General features: G+C 45.9%; 1 protein-coding gene across 1 annotated transcript; it reads right to left on the reverse strand.

The window, feature by feature from the left end:
* Positions 1–6,594: 6,594 nt before the first annotated feature.
* Rbfa (ribosome binding factor A) lies at positions 6,595–15,222 on the reverse strand. The gene is made up of 6 exons (XM_036204352.1): positions 14,948–15,222; positions 12,659–12,878; positions 12,012–12,124; positions 9,483–9,567; positions 7,769–7,842; positions 6,595–7,381 (listed from the first exon to the last, which is right to left on the reverse strand). The coding sequence occupies exons 1-6, from the start codon at positions 15,109–15,111 to the stop codon at positions 6,985–6,987; spliced, it is 1,053 nt and encodes a 350-aa protein (XP_036060245.1). The 5' UTR covers positions 15,112–15,222; the 3' UTR covers positions 6,595–6,984.
* Positions 15,223–21,437: the final 6,215 nt, after the last annotated feature.

Genomic DNA, 21,437 nt, shown 5'->3' on the forward strand with positions numbered 1-21,437 from the left:
TGGCATTATGAAGTCCGATATGGAAGTAAGGCTATGGAAACACACACCAGTTACTTATTTAAGGTAAAATAATATGACAAACAGCATCATCATCCCTCCTGGGCATTAACAGCTAAACAGGGTATAAGTGGAAGCTGCTGGGTCCCACAGACATGTGCTCAATGTCATGATTTGAACCCATCTTTGGAACACTAGACTCTTGACTTTAAGAACTGGGTCAGGGATTGGGGGTGGGGCTGGGGAGATGGCTCAGAGTAAAGGGCTTGCTGTGAAAGGATGAAGATCTGAGTTTGGATTTCCAGCATGCACATAAAGCCAGGTGTGGTGCCATGAATATGAAACCCCAGTACTGGCAGCTGGTAGGAGACAGGAGGGTCTCAGGGGGCTCACTGGGCCAGTTAGTCTAACCAAATGGCAAGCTACAGATTCAGTGGGAGACCCTGCCTCAAAAAATAAGGTAGAAAGTGATTGAGGAGGACACCTGATGTCAACCTTTGGCCTACATATGCATACACACACACACACACACACACACACACACACACACACACACACACAGAGGCAAGTACACACTTATAATACGTGCATATGCACATATACACCTGCTATGCCCAGATCGCGGGGACCCTCAAAAGACCACCACAGAGACCGAATCCCGCATGTAAAAGCAAAGAGCCTTTATTTCAAGCTCTAGAGCTTGGTCCCTCTGTCTGTCTGACACAGTGGTGAGAGCAAAGAGCCCTGAGCTCAGATGGGGTGGAGTTTTTATCATAGCAGAGGTTAGGGTGGGGGGATTTCCAGGGTCCAGGACCCAAATCAATTGTCTAGGGGGTATGTGTAAAACAAAAATAGGTGTGTACTAGACTCAAGGACATCTGGCCACCTTATCTAATGGCTGGAATGTTTGGGGTGTCAGGTACTTCCTCACCCCTGGGTAGATCCAGGGTTGGTATCAGCTTAAGTCTTTTCCTGGATCTGGGTGTTGCCTGCCAGTAAGCCTGTCACAGAAGCTGTGTCTAGGCCCCTAAGCCTGTCATGGCTGCCGTGTGGTCAAGCTGTTTGGGAGCCCTTCATAAACCATACACACAAAAGACCTGGGATGACTTTAAGTGTCAGTTCGCTAGACTAGAGACCAGCTAGAGAGCTAGTTGAACATTTCTGGTGTCAGAACCCCTGGAGTAAAGCAGGGGCCACCTCTGACCAGGTACACTGGAAAGGGTACAATAGTGACACTGTGCATGGAGGCCCACTTCTCAAAGAGGAACAGCCTACATCTGTTAGGGAAGTTTGTGACCTCAGATTTCCAGCAGGAGGAAGACAACATGAAGTGGTGGGATTTGATATAGAGGGAACCTGTTGAACTCAGGGCTTGCCACCCAGGTTCTCCCTAGAGAGGACTTCCTGTTCTAGTGCAGAGGGGTGGTCAACAGGTACCCATCTGTGGTGGTCTGGATAAGAATGGCCCCATAGGCTCCTGTATTAGAATACTTGGTCATCAAGGTGTGGTACAACTTGAGGGATTAGGAGGTGTGGCCTTCTTGGAGGAAGTGTGTCACTGGGGATGGGCTTTGAGGTTTCAAAAGACCAAGTCACTCACAGTGTCTCCCTCTGCCTGCTGCCTGAGGGTCAGGATGTAGAACTCTCAGCTCCTTCTCCAGCACCACATCTGCCGGCATGCTGCCATTCTCTCCACCATGATGATAATGAACTAAAACAAACTGTAAGCCAGCCCCCAATTAAATGTTTTCTTTTATGAGTTGCTGCGGTCATGGCATCTCTTCAGAGAGGTCAAGCACTGACTAAGACATCATCACTTATAGGGAAGACATATTCAGAAGATGTAAAACATTAGCCATCAACATCAGAATTTTATTTTCTGCCTAGACAGATGACCACACAACCAGGCAGCCCAAGACACCTTTGCTTTGCTCTACTGTCTTCTTTGCTCACTGTCTAGATGCAGGTGCCCATCTTGCACCTTGCCCAAAATTCTTCCCAGCATCTGCTTCCAAAGAATCTGCCTCCACCTGCATTCCTTGGGACAGATTACAGCTACCAAGTTATGCACAGTGTGCCCAGAGCTGCCCAGCTCTTCCCTGGCACCAACAGTGAGCATCCCTTGTGTCTATGTCCCTGTTACTATCTTTCCTTCCCCTCTGAAGGGAGTCAAATGTCCCACTCTAGGATGGGACAGGAAAGAAGCAGTGGAGTAGAGAGGTGAGCAGTGCTTGAAGAATAGTGGACCAAAAGCACAGCAGCCATCCTCATGAGTATCTACACAGTTCAAGAAATGATCTCATTTGAATAGTCTTCACAGGTCCTGGACCTAGTGGGCTCTAATAAAACAAGTGTCTTCATGGGAGAACTGTTGAGGGAGATTTGGATAAGGGAAGATGAGAAGTGGGGACCTAGAAAAATCTTCCAGAAGCTCTAGGACTGCAAGCTGGAGAAGCAGGGCCCTCCCAAGAACCTTAAAGGGTTCTGGCCTCCAGAACCAAGACTAAGTTCCTATTGCTTTCAGCAAGTTAGTGGTACTTCATTAGGACAGCTATAGCACAAGTTCCCAAAGGCCAGCTGGGGACAATGTGGCCTCAAGGTATATGAGCATAATAATGGAATACAACTACTGAGCCAAACAGGATGGACAAGTTCCCAGGTATCACCTTTGAGGGCCTACCAGCATGGACTTCACTGACCACAGCCCAAGCTGAGAGCATGCATGGCTGATGTGACATCCCTGCTCTTTGGCAAGCCTTGAGTAAACATCATTCAAATGCAACAAGGGCTTGTCTCAATAGCTGAGCTGCACTCCTCAAAACTGAACTTCCCAGGCTCTGGGAGGACAGGACAGCTGAGGGGGTTAAGGTCACCAGTGGTACAGATGACAGCCTTAAATGGGTGAGGGCTAATTAGCGGCAGACTGTCTTCTCAGGTGTGCACCTTAAGTGGGTGTGGGGGACGATCACTCTATTGTCACTACCACTGTGATGTCACCATTTTGAAAATCTTCTGTGTTTGACATGGTACCCTTCATCTTCACTTTATAATGGCCCACAAATCAAACCAATGTTATTCCTAGCCCAGATTCTACATTATCTCTGCAAAATTCTAATACTTTCCAGAGTCAACATAGTCAAATATGAAAACCTTATAATCACTGTACTTGGGGGTGGGATGGGGATGCTGCAATCTTTTAATTGGCTGATGTTTGGGGTTTTTTTTGTTTGTTTGTTTGTTTTTTGTTTGTTTTGAGACAGGTTTCTCTGTGTAGACTTGGCTATCTTGGAACTCACTCTGTAGACCAGGCTGCCCTTGAACTCAAATTCACCTGCCTCTGCCTCCCGAGTGCTGGGATCAAAGGCGTGCACCACCACCCAGTTAATTGGCTGTTTTTAACAAGGTCTTTCAGGGCTGGCTTTACAGTGCAGTCTGATTTTGACTTATGATTCTCTTGACTCAGCTTCCTGAATGATTTTAGACATGTATTTATAAATTATCACTTGAGATTCCTTCTACCAGATGTGTTTGGGGGTTGGCAAGACCTGTCACCCAGACTCTAACCCTCTCAGAATTCCTATCACAAGTTAGAGACCAAGGTCCCAGTAGAGGGAGGGGCTGCAAGCCAGGGGGACCTGCTGTGGTCACAGAACCCACAGTAGAACAGTCTCTAAAACTTCCGATTCCCAGGTGAGAGGAGGCAAAGGCCTCCACGGTGGTTGTTGTTGTTTGACAACTTGGGGTTCCAGCATTTCAGACTCAGCTGTTCTCTCTTCCCATGGAGCCAAGGCTGCCCAAGACAACCACATCCCAGGACAGGGTTTCTAGCAACAGTAAAGTGCAAGCGCTGTGGAATCCATCGCTGTTGGACCGTAGAACCCCCAACCCTCAACAGTCTATGTAAACACAGTACACACAGGTCCATATACACTGGCATTCACATAAGCACACAAAAGGCATGCATATGCTTAACATGCACACATTTGCACACAGGCATCCATCCCACCACATGCACTCACATTCACATGTCCACACATGAACACTCTCACACATGGTACTCATATACATGCATACCCAAGGCACTCTATCCTATACTTGTACACATGGTACTCAGATATGCCCATGCATACTTGTACATGCAGGCACTCATGCACATACCCATGTGTGTGTGTGTGTGTGATAAACCATGAATGCATGAGACAAACCAGGGACTCCCATGTGTGCATGCTCTCCTTAGGATATACTCTTGAGGCTGCATGTAAGAATGTAAACTGAGGGTTGGGGATTTAGCTCAGTGGTAGAGCACTTGCCTAGCAAGCGGAAGGCCCTAGGTTTGATCCTCAGCTCCAAAAAAAAAAAAAAAAGAATGTAGACTGTACTGCTGTATATAACTAGAATTTAGGTGAGACTATTATGGACCTGGGTGAGGACTGACAAATGTACACCCCCACCCCTCAAGTCTGAATTTTTGTTTTGCTTCTGAGACAGGGTCTTGCTGTATAACCTATGCTGGAAACTCAATTCCCCTGACTCTCTTTGCCTCCTGAATGCTCAGATTATGGGCCCAAGTGACCAGCGTGGAGCTGTTGTAAACAGGACAACTGCCACCAGGAGCTGCAAGTTCATGAATAAGGTGAAGGTCCATGAAAAGGACACTTACTTACGGTTCACCGCAGATGAAGGCAGAATGCTGGCTTACTTTATCTCAGCTGGGAGTACATACACAGTGAGTTCGGACTCAAATTCCTCTCTGTGTGGGTCCTGAACTGCTGAAGGTGCCATGACAGAGTAGCTGGGTTCTTAAGCATGGACTCTGTAGGTAACAAGGTCTGCTGTTTTGCCGTCAGCCTAACAGATGCTGACGTGATTACACTTGTACCGGAAAGACAGCTGACTGCTGGCTATGACTGCTAAGTGGCTGGATGTCACTGGCTATTACTGGAGTGCTCAGATGTCATTATGGCACCCGCAGCCATCTGAGCGCAAGCAGAGTGAGCAATTTGAGTCCCACTCAACAGTGCTCCTAGGCATGGCCTGCAACCTCGCTTCAGCTCACTGGAAATTGATATCCTTTCTACAGTCTCAGTACCACGGTTTTCACTTTTGAGCCTCTTGTTGATGTTTTGGCTGTTTAAAACAAACCAGAAGATAATTTACAAAGTGGAGCATAAACAGCAAAATGGGCCTTCACCTTGGAGCTCATACAAACATTTAGCACAACAGAGCTGTTCACAGCTTGTGTCCAAGAGCCACAGACTCCTGAAGGGATAAAGATGAGGTCGGCTAGCACAAAAAATTTTAGGAAATCCACACATGGGAGAGGGGGTCAGAAGCATGAAGGAAAAAAAAAAAAAAAGAGTCTGTCACTATGGGGTAATCAGATCTAGGTCACAGCCAGGGTCACTTGGGCCCCCCTCCAAATCTGTGATACGCTCTTCCTGCTCCATCCCAGCCTCCACACAAAGCTGTGTTTAAGAAGCCACACAGAACCTCCCTTCAAGTGGTTGGTCAAGGGGGCTCCAGCACCCCTCCCCAGAAAAAGTAAAAGCCATTATCTTTGCTCCTAATTGTCCAGCAGATGTTGACGGTAACCCCCTATTGCTGGAGATACCACACACGCTGGTCACAGGACTCGGAGTATTCAAGTGGGTACTGGCCTGCAAACGTTCTCCCTGCCGGCTAGCTTTCATAGTACTAGAAGATGCTATGTAGGCTGCTGCAGAAAAGTCATCAAACGACTTACAGAGCTACGAATCTGTGAGCAAGATATGCCCATCAATGCAACAGAGGCATGAATGGTATAGCAGTAACCACTTACTTTCTGGTTGGATTTAAGGTCCACTCTACAGAAGGGAACTCAAGCCTGGTACTCTAAACTTGATCAAGAACCTATGGCCGGGAGGTCACAGGCCCCAGAGAACCCGCTCCTATCATTTTGCTTACATGGACACAGTATCAAACTGCCTTCTAAATATTTATCTTTATACTCACACATCAGCGTAGCTCTTTGTCTTCATCAGAGAGTGGACAGAGTGGTATTCATAGACTCATAACTTGTCACAGTGCAGAGAAGTACATGAGTAACTGTGGCCTAAATGGGATATATCTACAGCACACTCCGTCTTCCTCAGATCTCCAGGAAGAATTTCCAAGAGAGGGATGGAAAGGCTGTGAGAGCCACAGCTTAGGAAGGGCTGGGGCAAAACAGTGTCTTGTCCATGACAGGTCACTGCACTCATGAACTCACAGCGGCTAGCTGCCTGCTTGACAAGATCATCAAGCCAGTCTCTATCCAGCAAGGACGGAGGAGAGTCTCACAAGACCTCATCCTAGCCAAGGAGACATTGGTGGCTGATGACTTCTGGGAAGAGTCAGTATTCTTTAGGGGCAGCACAGAGGTAGCCCTGGTAGGTTGTCTGTGCTCCTGTGATGGCCCTACACCCACGCACAGATGGGCAGCACAAGTTAGATGCCGTGAGACATGAAGTTAGGAAGGAGACTTAGGGGCAGAAATCTTAGAATAGCTACAAGGGAAACAAAAGAAGTAGATAGATATTATCAAAATATATTGCATATATGTATGAAATTCTCAAAGAATACATACAAAATATTTTATTAAAAAAGAAGTCATCCAGGGACCAGGGAGCAAGCACTGATAACTGGCTGTGGAGATCTGCAGATGGAGGCCTGTGAGTTCTGTGCATAAATCCCCTGCCACTGAGGCCAGGCTACCTGTGCCAGCAACTGTGAGGTAAGATGTACCACGTTTGTGAGTCTCTCGGGGATGTCATTTATTTTTCAGTTACACGTGAATGTTGACGAAAAGCCAGTGAGTTAGGACAGGAAATTGTACAACTAGCTGAATGACAAGCAGCTAAGGATGGCCTCCACAAGAGCTCCGCCTTCATCAACCATCTCTCCAGTATAGACCACACACTGCAGTCTGACCTGCACACAGGCGGGGCGGGCAGCACTGAGGCCTCACCCCTACCCCTGTTCTCGTTTGCCACAGAGCCCCTGCTGTACCCCGTCACCTCTAGCCTCTGCTTCCCACTCCTCTTCTGCCTCATGGGCTTGGCATTCATACTCTGGGGTGCTGTCCTCCTCCTCGTCCTCCTCTTCCTCGCCCAAAAGGAAGCTTCTTGGGGAAGTGTCCTGGTGCTGGTGGCGGGATGATGTCTTCTTTCTCCTTCTCAGCAAATGAGTCAGGTCAGGCGCCTGCTCCCGCCCTGATGGTTGTGCCAGGCTCATACACAGGAGCCCTTTCTCCTTCTTGCGTTTGTACTCCATTATCTGCTTATTCAGGGCCTCGTGGTCAATCCCACACAGATTTGGGTGTGTGTCTGGTTCTAGGGCGTCATGTGATGACAGGGCATCAGGGTTCCTGGGGGGTGAGGGGAGAGAAGAGAAGCCTTCACACGGAGCCCAAACTAAGCTTCAAACCAGGGAGTTTGGACCAAAGCATCTGCATAGAACACTTGTTACATCTCCTCCCACTTCTAAACTTGCTGAGGGTGACAGGGACGTAGAAAGGGGATCCTGCTTTAGGTTCTTCAGAGTTATAGGCAGTGGCTGGTATGGCCAATGTGTGCATCCCCAGCTTTCCTCACCTGATCATGATGTATGGGCAGCCACCCAGAACTATGCAGACATGTGCTAGACCCAGGGCAGGTACCACGGGGACAATATGGGCTAGTGGAGGCACAGACTGAGTGGCTGCTATAGCCTAAGCATCTGTTACAGGGATGAGAAAGCTGTCCACACGCCTCACCTCAAACCATCTTGTACCAAGTCATCCTTTTCATCCAGGGGTCCAAAGTCAGCCACCGCCAGTAACTGATCTACCTGAAAAGAAAGCATGGGGGATGGCAGGCCACAGCTCTTTCCCTCTGCTTCCAAGGACCGTGTCACAGCCTCTCCCACAGCCCAGCACAAGTTTCATGGCTTCAGTTAATACCACTGCAGATGCAGTGATATGACAGATGTCTGTGACTCACATCCTTGCTGGACTCTGACCTGTCACAAGTTCCCCGACAATGCCTGAGGCTTCTAGAACTGGTAACATTAGACAAGTCTATGAGGAAAATAAATACTGGATGACTTGTGTAACCATTATTTACTAGTTTCTAAAGTAGTTTTGCAAAAGGACTCCATTTTGCCACAGAATTTGAGTGTTTGAGAAAGGGAAGCTTTCAGCATGGCCAGAACAGACATGAGGGTCAGTCACAACCACAGGGGCCTACTTTGTGGGATCAAGAGGCCTGAACCAAAAGCAGGAGCACTCAGGAGGCAGAAGACAGTTGGATCTCTGAGAGTTTAAAGTCAGCCTGGTCTACAAAGCAAGTTCTAGGCCAGCCAAGGCTACAAAATAAGACTGTCTTTAAAAAAATAAAGTAAATGAACTTAAACTTAAAATTTTATTCATTAAAGTTTAATGACTATAAAAGTATAAAAGTAAGGTATAAAAAGCTAATTATTTGGGCAGGGGAGATGGCTCAGTGGGTAAAAACACTTGTAGCCAAGCCTGGAGACCTGAGTAGGATCCTCAGGACAGACATGGTAGAAGATCGTCCTCTGACCTCTACACCCACCGTGCTGGCCAGCTTTATACCAACTTGACACAAGCCATAGTCATTGGGAAGAGGAAACCTCAACTGAGAAAATGCATTTTCCAGCCTGAGGAGCATTTTCTTAATTAGGGAGTGATAGGAGTGCCCAGCCCACTGTGGTTGGGGCCACTGTAGGAGGTCCTTGGGTGTATAAGGAAGCTGGCTGAACAAGTCATGAGGAGCAAGGTGATACGCAATACTGCTCCACAGTCAGTGATGGACTGTGATAGAGAACTTTGAGCTGAAATAAGCCCTTTCCTGCCCAAGTTGCTTTTGGTCATGGTATTTTATCATATCATCATAATATCAAATGTTTATCATAGCCATAGAAATCCTAACTAAGATACACACACACACACACACACACACACACACACACACACACACACACACACAAAAGTGAATAAACATGGCTGGCTGGAGAGATGGCTCAGTGGTTGGGAATGGTAGCTGCTCTCCCAGAGGATCTGGGTTCAATTCTCAGCACTCACACTCTAGTTCCTAGGATCAAATATCCTTTTCTGGCCTCAAGGGTAATATACACACATGGTACAGTCATACATAGAGGAAAAACACCCATACACATAACATTTTTAAAAATCTAATAAATATCAGGGTGGTGGCGACGCATGCCTTTAATCCCATTACTTGGGAGGCAGAGGTAGGCGGATTTCTGTGAGTTTGAGGCCAGCTTGGTCTACAGAGTGAGTTCCAGGGCTACACACAAAGAAACCCTGTCTTGAAAAACAACAACGAAAACAAAAAAAGAAAGCAAAACAAAAACCCAAACTAATAAATAAACAAAGGCTCCTTCTGGTGTACATGAGATTTAAAAAGAAAGACAAAACCAAAAGAGCTAATCATTGAGAAGCTCACCTCAGCCAGGATGATGTCTTTTTTGTCTTGGATAAACACTATGGGTGGGACATTTCTCAGGGTCTGCTGGGACATCAGAAGGTGCCTGAGGAAAGAGCACACATTCACTGGAGAGGGTCTAAACACAAACTACATCAGACGCACCGAGTTACCAGGCTGCAAGGGAGGTGGGAAGAGGAGGGGAGAGGAGGCAATCGAGAGGGAGAAGCGAAGCTCTGGAGATGCCCTTTTCAAACTGCCTCATCACTAGAGCGCAGAAGATGCTCCACACCATGGCTGGCCTTCACTCTTCCCAGTGAGCAAGCTGTCTGGATTGGAGCGCTGCCTCTAACTCAGTACGGGCGTACAGCATCCTGTACTCAGTAGATACTCCCTGAGAGGACTCCCACCTGACATCCCAGCATGCTAGAGATGTGCAGCTCAGTCATGTGATACAGACCAGCCTTGAGGTCTAGGCCCTGCAATCCCTTGAAACGTTGACACCAAATTCTGGGCAGCTGCAATAGTCTCAAAGAGGCATTCAACTCAGCTAACTTTCTAATTGCGTCCAACCAAAACCAGGCTTGGTTACCAGAAAACGTTGAAATCGGACCTTCTTTGATAGCTGCAGACACTCTATGGAAGCGGATGCCCAGTGGCCCTTGCAGAGAACACAGGACAGTACACAGACAGATGGACAAACAGACATGCTGGATGAAGCCCCACACATGGGTTCCTGAGATAGAATAATATGTGAAGGGAGAGGCAAGAGCTTCAGGGAGGAGCTGGATGTATGTGGGAAGCATCCAACTCTGAGATCTGTGGCCAGCTGGGTTTCTGCCATTAGAGAGGAGGGAGCCTCAGTTGAAGCAATGCCTCTATGAGATCCAGCTGTAAGACGTTTTCTCATTTAGTGATCAAAGGGGGAGGGCCCAGCCCTCAGTGGGTGGTGCCATCCCTGGGCTGGCGGTCCTGGGTTCTATAAGAAAGCAGGCTGAGTGTGCCAGGAGAAGCAAGCCAGCAAGCAGCGCCCCTCCATGGCCTCTGCATCAGCTCCTGCCTCCAGGTTCCAACTCTGCTTGAGTTCCTATCCTGACTTCCTTCAATAATGAACAGCAATATGGAAGTGTAAGTCAAATAAATACTTTTCTCCCCAACTTGCTTTTTGGTCATAGTGTTTCATTATAGCAATAGAAACTCCAACTAAGACACCGAGTAACGTCATTATGTCCAAGAAGCTCATCGATTTTCAAAATCTTGGGTCTCAGGATTCTTTACAATTTTAAGAAGTTATTGAGAATGGACAAGAAATTTTTGTTTTGTTTTGTTTTTCGAGACAGGGTTTCTCTATGTAGCCCTGGCTGTCCTAGAACTGCCTCTGTAGACCAGGCTGGCCTTGAGCTCACAGAGATCCTCTGCCTTCTGAGTGCTGGAATTAAAGGCGTGCACCACCACTGCCAGGACCAATCAACAACTTTTTTTAAATGTTGTTCTATTGATGTTTACTATTAGAAGTTGAATTTGAAAACCTTAAAAATGACAAATTTTAAAAGTCATTTAACATAATAAACCTACCAAGTGCTGGCAAGCATTTTAATGAAAATGTGACTTTTAAAGTATTGGCAGCAGTAGCTTTGCCTTTTTGTCTGCATGTTTTTGAGGCCCAGCTCAGCAGAGGCTTCCTGTTGCTATTTTTACTGATGCACACAGAACTGTGGCCTCACACAGATAAGAAACTGAGGAAAGGAAATATATTAATAGTCCTTAGCAAAGTATAGATCACCCCTGACCCTCCGTAAACCCTGACAAATTAAGCATCACATTAAAATGCATCTGGGTCTAGAGGTTAATGCGCCTTCTCCCCATGTGTGGCTTCACAATCTTGTGTGCTAGTTGACAACCAGGTCAAAGCCCTACTCAGCACTGTGTAGCACTGTAAAGTTATGACCCCACGAGAAGAGCCATGGAGTTCTTCAGGTTATCAAGCTCACGGAGGATGCCAACTGCTCAAATTCTGGAAGGTTACATTTTGCTACCAGCATTGGGCACGACCAGCTGCTTGCTCTATAGTGATTCACTTGTTTCTTCTTCAGAGATGTTTGCCAAAACCTACACTTGAGCAGATGTAGGCATTCCTTTAGCTGTGTGTGTGCGCGCGAGAGCCCAGCTATATTTTTACTTTTTGACTTGTTCATCCAGGATACTTGAAGGTGATTAAGGCACTGTGTAAGCATGGGCAGAGGCACAATAAGGAATTCTAGGAATACTTCGCACAGTGAGGCAGACAGAGCTTCCTAGTACTGTCAAAATAATTCTTGCCTCAGAGAGCCCTGAAAGGACCTCTGGGGTTCTATAAAACGTTTAAGAAATCTGCTTAGATTAGATCTTATAGGAAAATGTAACTTATAGTCTAAAAGTAAGAAAATGCTTCCAAGATTTTCTTTAAAAGCAAAAATGCTCAATGAGAAATTTTTAAAGTTTACCTACAAACAGCCAGGCCAGTTAAGGTTGAGGCAGAAGGCAGTACTGGTAGAAAGCAAACACCATCACCTGATGTAGGCAGCGCTCCTCTGCAGGACGGCCTCCGTGTGCCTGTTCTGGTCTGCAGAGACACCTATCTTCCAGTATACTCGGCAGGCGGAGAAGTCTGAAGTCACAGAGACCTGAGGTGCACCCCAACTGCAAGTTACTTTAGGTTTACAGCCTTCATAGTTCATACAGTGTATCGGGGATAAGAACTACAGCATCTTTCACCTCTTACACCCAGAAGATTATTCTGGGGACGCCTGCCAGAGACCACAGCATTCATGGTCACAGACACCCACCCCACAGCATTGCTGCATGGCAATCTCCCCAGATGCAGGGAATTGGAAATGAACAACCGCCAACTACTTCTTCTTCAACTCAACCCCATCTAGGAAAGATAAAGGACCCCTCACTTGCTTTATGAATGCAAAGACTGTGGATCCTCACCACATCCCTAAACTTCTTCTAACGCTTTGTCTCGTCACACTGGCTGGTGCTATGCAGTCCCGGTCCTTCACCCAAGCAGAGGAAAAAGCTGTGTGTCTGCACCTTGTCCCCTGACTCAAATCAGAGTTGGCACCATCTCTGCAGCCCCAAACTAAGACCTCAGGTATGATGGGTTCAGGCGAAACTAAGCCTGTGCCCTGTCCCCAACCCTGACCTGTGCTCACCTTGGAGAGCTCCACATTCAGTTCGTAGACCTCCTGGCTCACTTCAGGAGTGCACAGCAATTCCGTCAGTGCTTTGTAGAGAAGGCCATTGATGGCTCTTAGGCGGATAGTGTCTTCCTTCTTGGCCTTCTTTAAGGTGCTCTTTGTGAGGAACTCAAACTTGGATGGCTTGTGAGTCATGTAAGACCCCAGGGATGGACTTTCATACCAAAACTTCTTTCTATATCAAGAAAACAAAAGTTAGAGGGGGGGGCTTTGGAGAAACAGCTCAGTGGTTATGAGCATTACTCTTTCAGAGGACCTGGGTTCAGTTCCCACATGGTATCTCACATCACTGTTCCCAGAGAATCTGATGCCCTCTTCAGACCTCCACAGATACTAGAAATGCATATGGCGCACATAACATACATGCAGGCAAACACTCATACACATAGTTTTTTGTTCATTTGTTTGTTTGTTTGGTTGGTTGGTTGGTTGGTTTTCTGGCCTCTAACTTACAGATCACCTGCCTCTGCCTCTGAGTGCTGGGATTAAAGGTGGAAGCAAATCTTTAAAACTCATAAACATAGTCTGGGTGGTTACAGTGGTTATGGTGGTGGTACGCCTTTAAACTCAGCATTAGAGAAAGAGCCAGGCAGATCTCTGTGAGGTCAAAGGCAGCCTGGTCCACAGAGGGAGTTCCAGGTCAGCCAGGGTTACATGAAGAAAGTCTGTTTTAGCACCGGCGTGGTGGCACATGCCTTTAATTCCCTGCTCCTGAGTTCAATTCTCAGCAACCACATGGTAGCTCACAACCACTTGTAATGAGATCTGGTGCCCTCTTCTGGCCTGCAGGGACACATGCAGACAGAATACTGTATACATAATAAATAAATAAATCTTTAATAAAAGGGGCGGGGGCTGGAGAGATGGCTCAGAGGTTAAGAGCACTTGCTTGCTCTTCCAAAGGTCCTGAGTTCAATTCCCAGCAACCACATGGTGCCTCACAACCATCTGTAATGAGATCTGGTGCCCTCTTCTGGCCTGCAGGGACACATGCAGACAGAACACTATACACATAATAAATAAATAAGTCTTTAAAAAAATAAAAATAAAAATAAAAATAAATTTTTAAAAATGGCTGATTCTTAGGGTTGGGGAGGGGGCATATGTAAGATGAACTCAGGACTTAGTGCCAGAAAGACTCACTAAACATGGGGATATCGAGGAAACAACGGGTCAAGAGGGATGCTGATGACCAGAGGTGGAACACTCAGAGCAAAATAAAATAATAGCTGATAGCCACGAATCCATACTGGTGAATGAGCAAATGAAGGGGCACATCTCCCACAAAGAACTCCAAATAATCCAGGATCATAATTCTTCACCTCTTAAAGTCAGGGACTACACACAGCAACTCCGTACCAAAAAGGGACACCTAACACCCCAGGACAGTGGTGAGTCCAGTGGCTAGATATGCCCTTGATAAAATGGTGTTTTTCCTCTGCTACTTTCCCCTCAACTCCACAACCCACATATAATCACGAAGAAAACATCAAATCGCAGTGGTATGCAACCACCACACAACTTCCAACCATGATTTCCCGAAACCGTTACAGCTGTCAAACAGGGAAAGACTGAACACGTCAGTCTAGCTACCACATCTGAATAGGAAAGGGCATTAAGGATACCACATCAACATCAGTTCTGATAGAGAATCTGAGGCCAGTCTCAGAACTATACACTTCTTCAGTAAACCTAAAACCACCTGTAAAAGCATTTGTTAAAACAACCCCCCAAAAATATAAACTGGCTTATCACATTTAGTACGCTTTAAGATGCTGTAGAAATCAAAGTATCATTTTCTTGCTTTTTGTTTTTTGAGACAGGGCTTCTCTGTTTAGCGCTGGCTATCCTGGAACTCATGCTGGTAGACCAAGGGTAGCCTTGAATTCAGAGTTCCCCCTGCCTCTGCCTCCAGAGTGGGATTAAAGACGTGCGACGCCACCACCCCGCGAAATCGAAGTATTTTATCATATATTTATTATTAAAAATATCTAAGACAAAACGTATGCAGTGTGAGGTTTCAGGAGGCTTAACACTGTATAAAAAGAACCTGGAAGTGTAGTGGGAACGCGGGAATTGTCAAAGGTTAAACTGCACGAATATAGCATCGCTCCCGTCCCCACAGACATCTATGCCCACGGTCCCGACCCAGCCCCTCGTGGGCATCGGTCCCCCGCAGAAACCGCCTCCATCCAACCGTGCACCAGGCGCCCGGGCCCGCAGTGGACCCTGGCCGGTGCATACCTGGTTTTCGAGGCAAATTTCTTGAGCAAATTCTTGCTGCCGCAGGAAGCGACCGAGGTGTGCAGGGCCTGCGAGCGGCTGGGAAGAAGCGCGGCCGCAGGGCCGCCCCGCAGGGCCTGCAGCCGCGCGCAGGAGCCCCTCAGCCCCGCGGCCCCGGCCCACATTCCTCCTCGGAGCGCGCGGCCCGCAAACTCGAGTGGGAGGGAGCGTGAGAGCCTTAGACGACTAAAGCCACCACGGGTGACGGGGACAACCGGAAGCCCACAGCCATGTGTGGGCGGGGCTAACCGACATGTGGGCGGGGCTACGCCGCGGAGTGATGACTGCATGGGGGGCGTGACGCCAACAATGTGCGGTGTAACCCGGGGCCCAAACCACCTCGCGTTTTTCTTTTTTATCCAATATTTATTTTGTTATGTATTTATATGAAAGCAGGTAGGGCGTGTATTGCACAATGCAGGTGAATGCAGGTGCCGCCGGAAGCCAGAGGAAGGCGTGGGATCCCCTTGAGCCAGAGTTAAGAGAGTTGAGAACTGCATGATGGATTGATGGAAACTCAGCATCCCTCTCCGGAAAAGCAGCCAAGTGCTCTTAATAGTTCAACCATCTCTTCAGCCCCTCCCAGCTTGTTTTAAATCAAGGCCGTGGTGACAATACTGTAATGAGCACTTCAAAAAGACAGATTTTTTTTAACGTTTTCACCACTAAAGAAGGACCATGTTTGAGGAGACAATAAAGATGGTTCAAACATACAATGCAACCGTGTATGGAAACAGTATATGGTTGTCATTAATAGTAACACTGTCTCTGGGTTGGTGTATTAGTTTTAAGATATTTTAAAAGTGAAAAACCAGGCAGACAAAGAATTCAGAAGGCTTTGCATTCAGGCCGTTGTGATGAGGAGATGGAAGGGAGATGGGCCTAACTCCACTGCCTGCAGTCTCCCAGGGACTCTGTTTTCTTCAATTACTATTGTTAGTGTTCCTGCCCTACTTTTTCCCTGTAGTATTTCCTTACCTCAACTCAAATAAACAGTCTTTTCTTCATTGGGGAGAAAATTTAGTATAGGGACCTATAGAATTTAACAAGATGGAAGGTAGTATGAATCAGTATGTTGAATCCAGAGTTTTCACCCAAATTCAAATTAAAAACAAGCTAGTGTTTTCATTTAAACCTGCGGTTTTCAGGCTGAGCTTTTGTTGTTAGTTGTTAATGGCAATGGCCTATTCTTTTAGCTGTTTCTCTGGGTCATTCTGTTCCAGGTAGCAAAGTCATGGTCGGCAATAGTCAGAACAAGGAGTGCTTTGAGTGAATAACTTTAAAAAAAAAATCCACAAACCAGACTCTAATAATTGGCCTTTTCTACCTTATTCTGTTTCATTAGGGTGTGTGTGAACACTGATGTTTTCCCATAGTAGCCAAAGGGCCTAGTGCATGACAGCACATTAAAAACAATTCCAGGGGGTTTGGGGATTTAGCTCAGTGGTAGAGTGCTTGCCTAGCAAGCACAAGGCCCTGGGTTGGATACTCAGCCCCCAACCCCCCAAAAAATAAAACAAAACAAAAAACCAATCCCAGAGCAAGCCTGTGAACAGAGACAGGTAACTGGCTTTGTCCTGCTGTGGCGTTCAAATCCACTGAGAAAGACCAAAGACTTAGGCTCAATTCAAATTTAGATGAAATGAATTTTTTCTTACTGCTAGCAGAAGGATGGCAGCCTTAGAGCCAAACAACATGCCTTGTGCAAGGGGCATTAAGGTGGGGTCTTAAAGAGGGGCATTAGAAAGGTGTGTGTTACAACTATCCACAGAGTCCACAGGCTGGGCAGGAAAATCATTTACTTCCTTCAGCTGTTTTTTTTCTTTCCTGTTATATAGTAATAAAAAGACCATCTTGCCAGGTGGTGGTGGTGCAGGCCTTTAATCCCAGCTCTTGGAAGGCAGAGGCAGGCAGATGTCTGAGTTTGAGGCCAGCCTGATCTACAGAGCAAGTTCCAGGAAAGCAAAGGCTACACAGAGAAACCGTGTCTCAAAACAAACAAATGAACAAACAAAAAGACCATTCCATCCTTTTTCCATAGCGATAAGTAAGTTTCACAGAAGCAAAAGCAGCTATTAGTACCTCACAGCCCATTATTATTCTATTCCTGTCTCACCTGCCAGCCACTGGGATCTCCCAGGCATTCCAGAGTAAAAGGTCAGCAGCTTTTAAGGGATGCTTGGTTCCATATTAAGTTTCTTTAGCCATCACAGGGAGCCTGTGTAAATTATCACTCAGGTCTAAGCACGATAATGACTGGGATGGAGCAGTTCATTTCTGGGTGGGCAATAACACAGCACCTATAGGTTAAGGCTGGCTGTCACATCCCCACAGTCTAAACTCAGTTGGAACACCCACCCACCCTCCAAGACAACCATAGCCAGATGTGTCAACATTTGTCCATAGTAACATATGATAGGCAGACAAATGGTTGTTGTGTGGGAGAGGTATAGAACATTCCTGTAGCCATTTGTGGTGGTTCATATGTGCAAACCCAATAGTTGGGAGGCTGGGGTAAAAGGATTGCTTAAGGACCAGCCTGAGCTACAGACTAAGATCTCAAAAAAAAAAAGAAAGGAAAAAAATCTCTTGTAATTCTTAATAACTTACTCTACGGTGAAACCGAATTGTACTGTGGGCATATTGGTATGTGGTATAACTTCCACATAAATATATCACATGGATATTGGTGATCAACTGTATTGGTAGTTTGAGATAAAGCTTCAATTTCAAGATATTGTATCAGTGGAAATTGACTAGAAAAAAAACTGTATTTAGCTAACTTCTACACTAAATAGTTCCATCTAAATTCATCATCTAAATCACTAGAAAAAAACTGTGTTTAGCTAACTTCTACACTAAATAGTTCCATCTAAATTCACTATCTAGTATAAATACTGGTAGATCAAAATGTAAGGTGATCAAACTTGCTCAAAAGGATAAAAATGACCAGAAGGCATGGTGACACACTCCTGTGGTCCTCTTGGGAAAGGGGGCTGAGGGTTTGCTTGATCATGGGCATGCAGATACTGCTTTTGCTAAAAAGCACTAACATCTCTTGGCGCACGCTGTAACAAGAAGCAGGATGAAAGCCTGGTGTCCCTGCCTGTATTTTACATCCCTTTTGTCTTTAAACTGTGGTCTAGGCTCCTGTGTAACTCTGAAATCAGCACATTAGCCACTCAAAGATTGTCTATCTAAAAGTTGGTGATACTACGCCTGCCATCCTGCTTCAAGACTAGAGCACAAAAATAGGAGCAGCTGAGGCATTTCGCTGTCAATATTTGCAATGTCCTGTTCCAGGCATCCCCAAAAGTCACCTGAAAGACTCAAGTCGTTGTCCTTAACCCGAAGTCACCCTGCATTCTAGGAACAGCAGCCCCTCATGGACTAATCACTTTGTGATGATTACCCCCAAACAGCTACCTCAGAGGAACTTAGCTGTCCCCTCAAGTAATGAGGACTTCATTAGTCCACCTAGCATCCCTGTCTCACACCTGGACTTCAGCCTCATGAGAGCTGCTGCTGGATTTCTGATGCCAACAAATTGTGATGTGACATTTATTTCCAGTGGTAAATTTCAGGACAATCTATGCATGTCATGATAGGACACACAAAAGTCCACTTCTCTCTCCCATCTGGGCTAGAGAATTAAACTGACACAAGCCAGATAAGCAGGAGGAATGTATTCTGTGGGTCCAGCTCCCACACTTATTTACCCCAGGAACTCTTGAGGAATGAGGGATAAGAGACTTAAGTTAGAAATAGAGAGGAAAGAAACGGAGAGAAAACATGGAATAGACTCAGACGGGCCTGATCCTTATCCACCAGCCCAGAACTTTTTTCCAAAGGTCTATTTATAACAATGCCAAGGGGTGGAGCAAAAGAACTCCCCCTTGCTAGTTAGACCCTTACCAATACCTGGTACCCAGGCCCATGTTCCAATCAACCTCTTATGCAGTCCTGCTGGGTACAGTCACTAGGAAACCTAGTGGGTTACAACAGTATTAGAGGTTTTTAAATCCAAGTTTCACGCTGCATGAAGCCTCATAAGGACTTGTAGCTTCTCAGGGAGCCAGTCACCCATACACTGCATTGGACAGAGCAATAGGGCCTGAGTATGCCGAGGGCCAAGGGCTTAGACCAGAGCAGTCAGCTCCTAGAGATGTACCTGGGGATGGGAGGGGCCTTTAGCAATGTTTAAATCACTTCCGGTCCTCAATGACAGTGGTAGAACAGCATTGTCACTTCAGGGGAGGGCTCTGTAGCCCAGGCTGACCTAAAATCCTAACCCTCAGCTTCTCAAGGGCTGCTATTACAGGTGTGCACCACCATGCCTGGCTGAGAAGAACAGCTTTACACAGGAATTGTATCTCCTTTTTAAGAAAAAATACAAGCCAGAGATTTTTTTTTTTTTTTGTACCTGCTAATTTTTAAATGCCTTTAATTCAAAATAGTAGATAAATCAGCGCAGCATGTTCGGAGGTGGTATACTTTGAACTTTTTTGATAACAAATTGTATTGAAAGTGACCATTTTTCACCATAAAAATAAAACAATATTTATTACTGTCTTTGTGATGAATTAAAGTTTTAAGTGCCTCAAGGCCTACCTCGTGGACTTAGCAGGCCCCCTGGTACAGCACACGTTAGGGCTGGGTGGCAGAGACTCTAGAGGATGTGCTGGATGGTGAGGATGAAAATGCAGCTGACAGTAACATGGACAACAGAACTCGGAGACTCATCTGCACAGCAGCTGTACTATGCTATGCCAGAGCATGGACAGCTGTGTGTCTTCCCCCGATGCTGGAGCGCGCTGAATAGCGGTAGATCCACAGCTGTGTTGGTTTTGTTGTCTACGCTTTACCGAGCACTCTGTTTCCTATTCCTATTGCTTACTGGCAAACAGGTTCTTCTGGTTTTGGTTTGGTTTGGTTTTTGGTTTTTCAAGACAGAGTTTCTTTGTGCAAATTTGGAGCCGGTCCTGGATCTCGCTCTGTAAACCAGACTGGCCTCAGACTCACAGAGATTCACCTGCCTCTGCCTCCTGAGTGCTGGGATTAAAGGCGTGCACCACCACCACCTAGCTTAAACACAGGTTCTTTTACTCCAATCTTATTAACTCTTGGATTGCACAATATATCTCACACGTAAGGGGTGTGTGTGTGTGTGTGTGTGTGTGTGTGTGTGTGTGCATGCATATGTGTGTGTATAGTTTAAAGCTACAAAAGTGTGTGTGTGTGTGTGTGTGTGTGTGTGTGTGTGTGTGTGTAGGTTAATGGAGATTACAAAAGTTTTTAAGAGGTCCCACAATTCAAAGAGGCCTTACTAGAGATAGAAGTGGTTAGAAAATATGAGAAATCCAGCTGGAGATCTGCTGGAATTTCAGAGCTGAGCTGCAGGGTCTCCAGTATGAAACTTTAAGCTGACCTGATTATGGTCAGGTTATGGCTGAGCCACAGAGATATTGGACTGTAGGGGCAAGACACAGAAGCATAGAGGCAAGGTGCAAGGCTAGTGTCCAGACAGATGAGCTGAAGGACAGAGGGTCGCAGTTGGATTGGGCCCCATCAAGCAATGAGATTCGAGTCGAGCTGAAGTGCCATGGGATAGACAGAGTACTATGCCTGTTGGCCAGTTGATGTGCACACTGGATCTTCCAATCAGGATATGCTATGTAAAGGAAGAATCAAATTACAACAAAAGGGGGGAAATAACCTAAATGCCAATGAACTAGGGGAGAAATAGTATATAATGGTATATGCATGTAATTGAATGTTAAAAGGTAATAAGAGGAAATACTGATGTTAGCTACAACATGTATGGACTTTAGAACATGAAGCTATCTAGACTTGGGAAGGCTGGTAGGCATAACCATATACAATTCCACTTATTTGAAATGTCTAAAATAGGTCAGTCTACAGACAGAATACAGAAGATGAAGAGAAGAAGAAATGGGAAATGATTGCCTTTTCTTTTAAGAGTGATTTCCCCCCTAAAATTTGATTGTAATCTCAGTTTCACAGTTCTCCGACCTTACTTGGGTGACATTTAGAATATATGTATACAGTATATGTCAACAAAGGTTTTGGTGGTTTTTTGTTTTGTTTTAATATTTATTTATTATGTATAGTGTTCTGTCTGCATGTATGCTGCACACCAGAAGAGGGCACCAGATCTCATTATAGATGGTTGTGAGCCACCATGTGGCTGTTGGGAATTGAACTCAGGACCTCTGCAAAGAGCAGCCAGTGCTCTTAACCTCTGAGTCATCTCTCCAGCCCTGGTTTTGGTGTTTTTTAAAAATTATTTTTATTTATTTTTGAGACAGAATCTTATGTAGTTCTAACTGACCTCAAACATACTATGTAGCACAAGAATGAACTTAAAAAAAGATTATTGGGGTTGGGGATTTAGGTCAGTGGTAGAGTGCTTGCCTAGCAAGCGCAAGGC

Source organism: Onychomys torridus, chromosome 13 (genome assembly GCF_903995425.1).
Source record: "Onychomys torridus chromosome 13, mOncTor1.1, whole genome shotgun sequence".
NCBI lineage: Eukaryota > Metazoa > Chordata > Mammalia > Rodentia > Cricetidae > Onychomys > Onychomys torridus.

Coding starts and splice junctions, on each gene's coding strand:
- Rbfa (XM_036204352.1), bottom strand. CDS start 15,111: ATGTGGGCCGGGGCCGCGGGGCTGAGGGGCTCCTGCGCGCGGCTGCAG. Junction 9,568..12,011: donor AGGAGCGCTGCCTACATCAG/GTGATGGTGTTT, acceptor CTCTTTCCTCAG/GCACCTTCTGATGTCCCAGC. Junction 7,382..7,768: donor TTGGTACAAGATGGTTTGAG/GTGAGGCGTGTG, acceptor CTCACCCCCCAG/GAACCCTGATGCCCTGTCAT.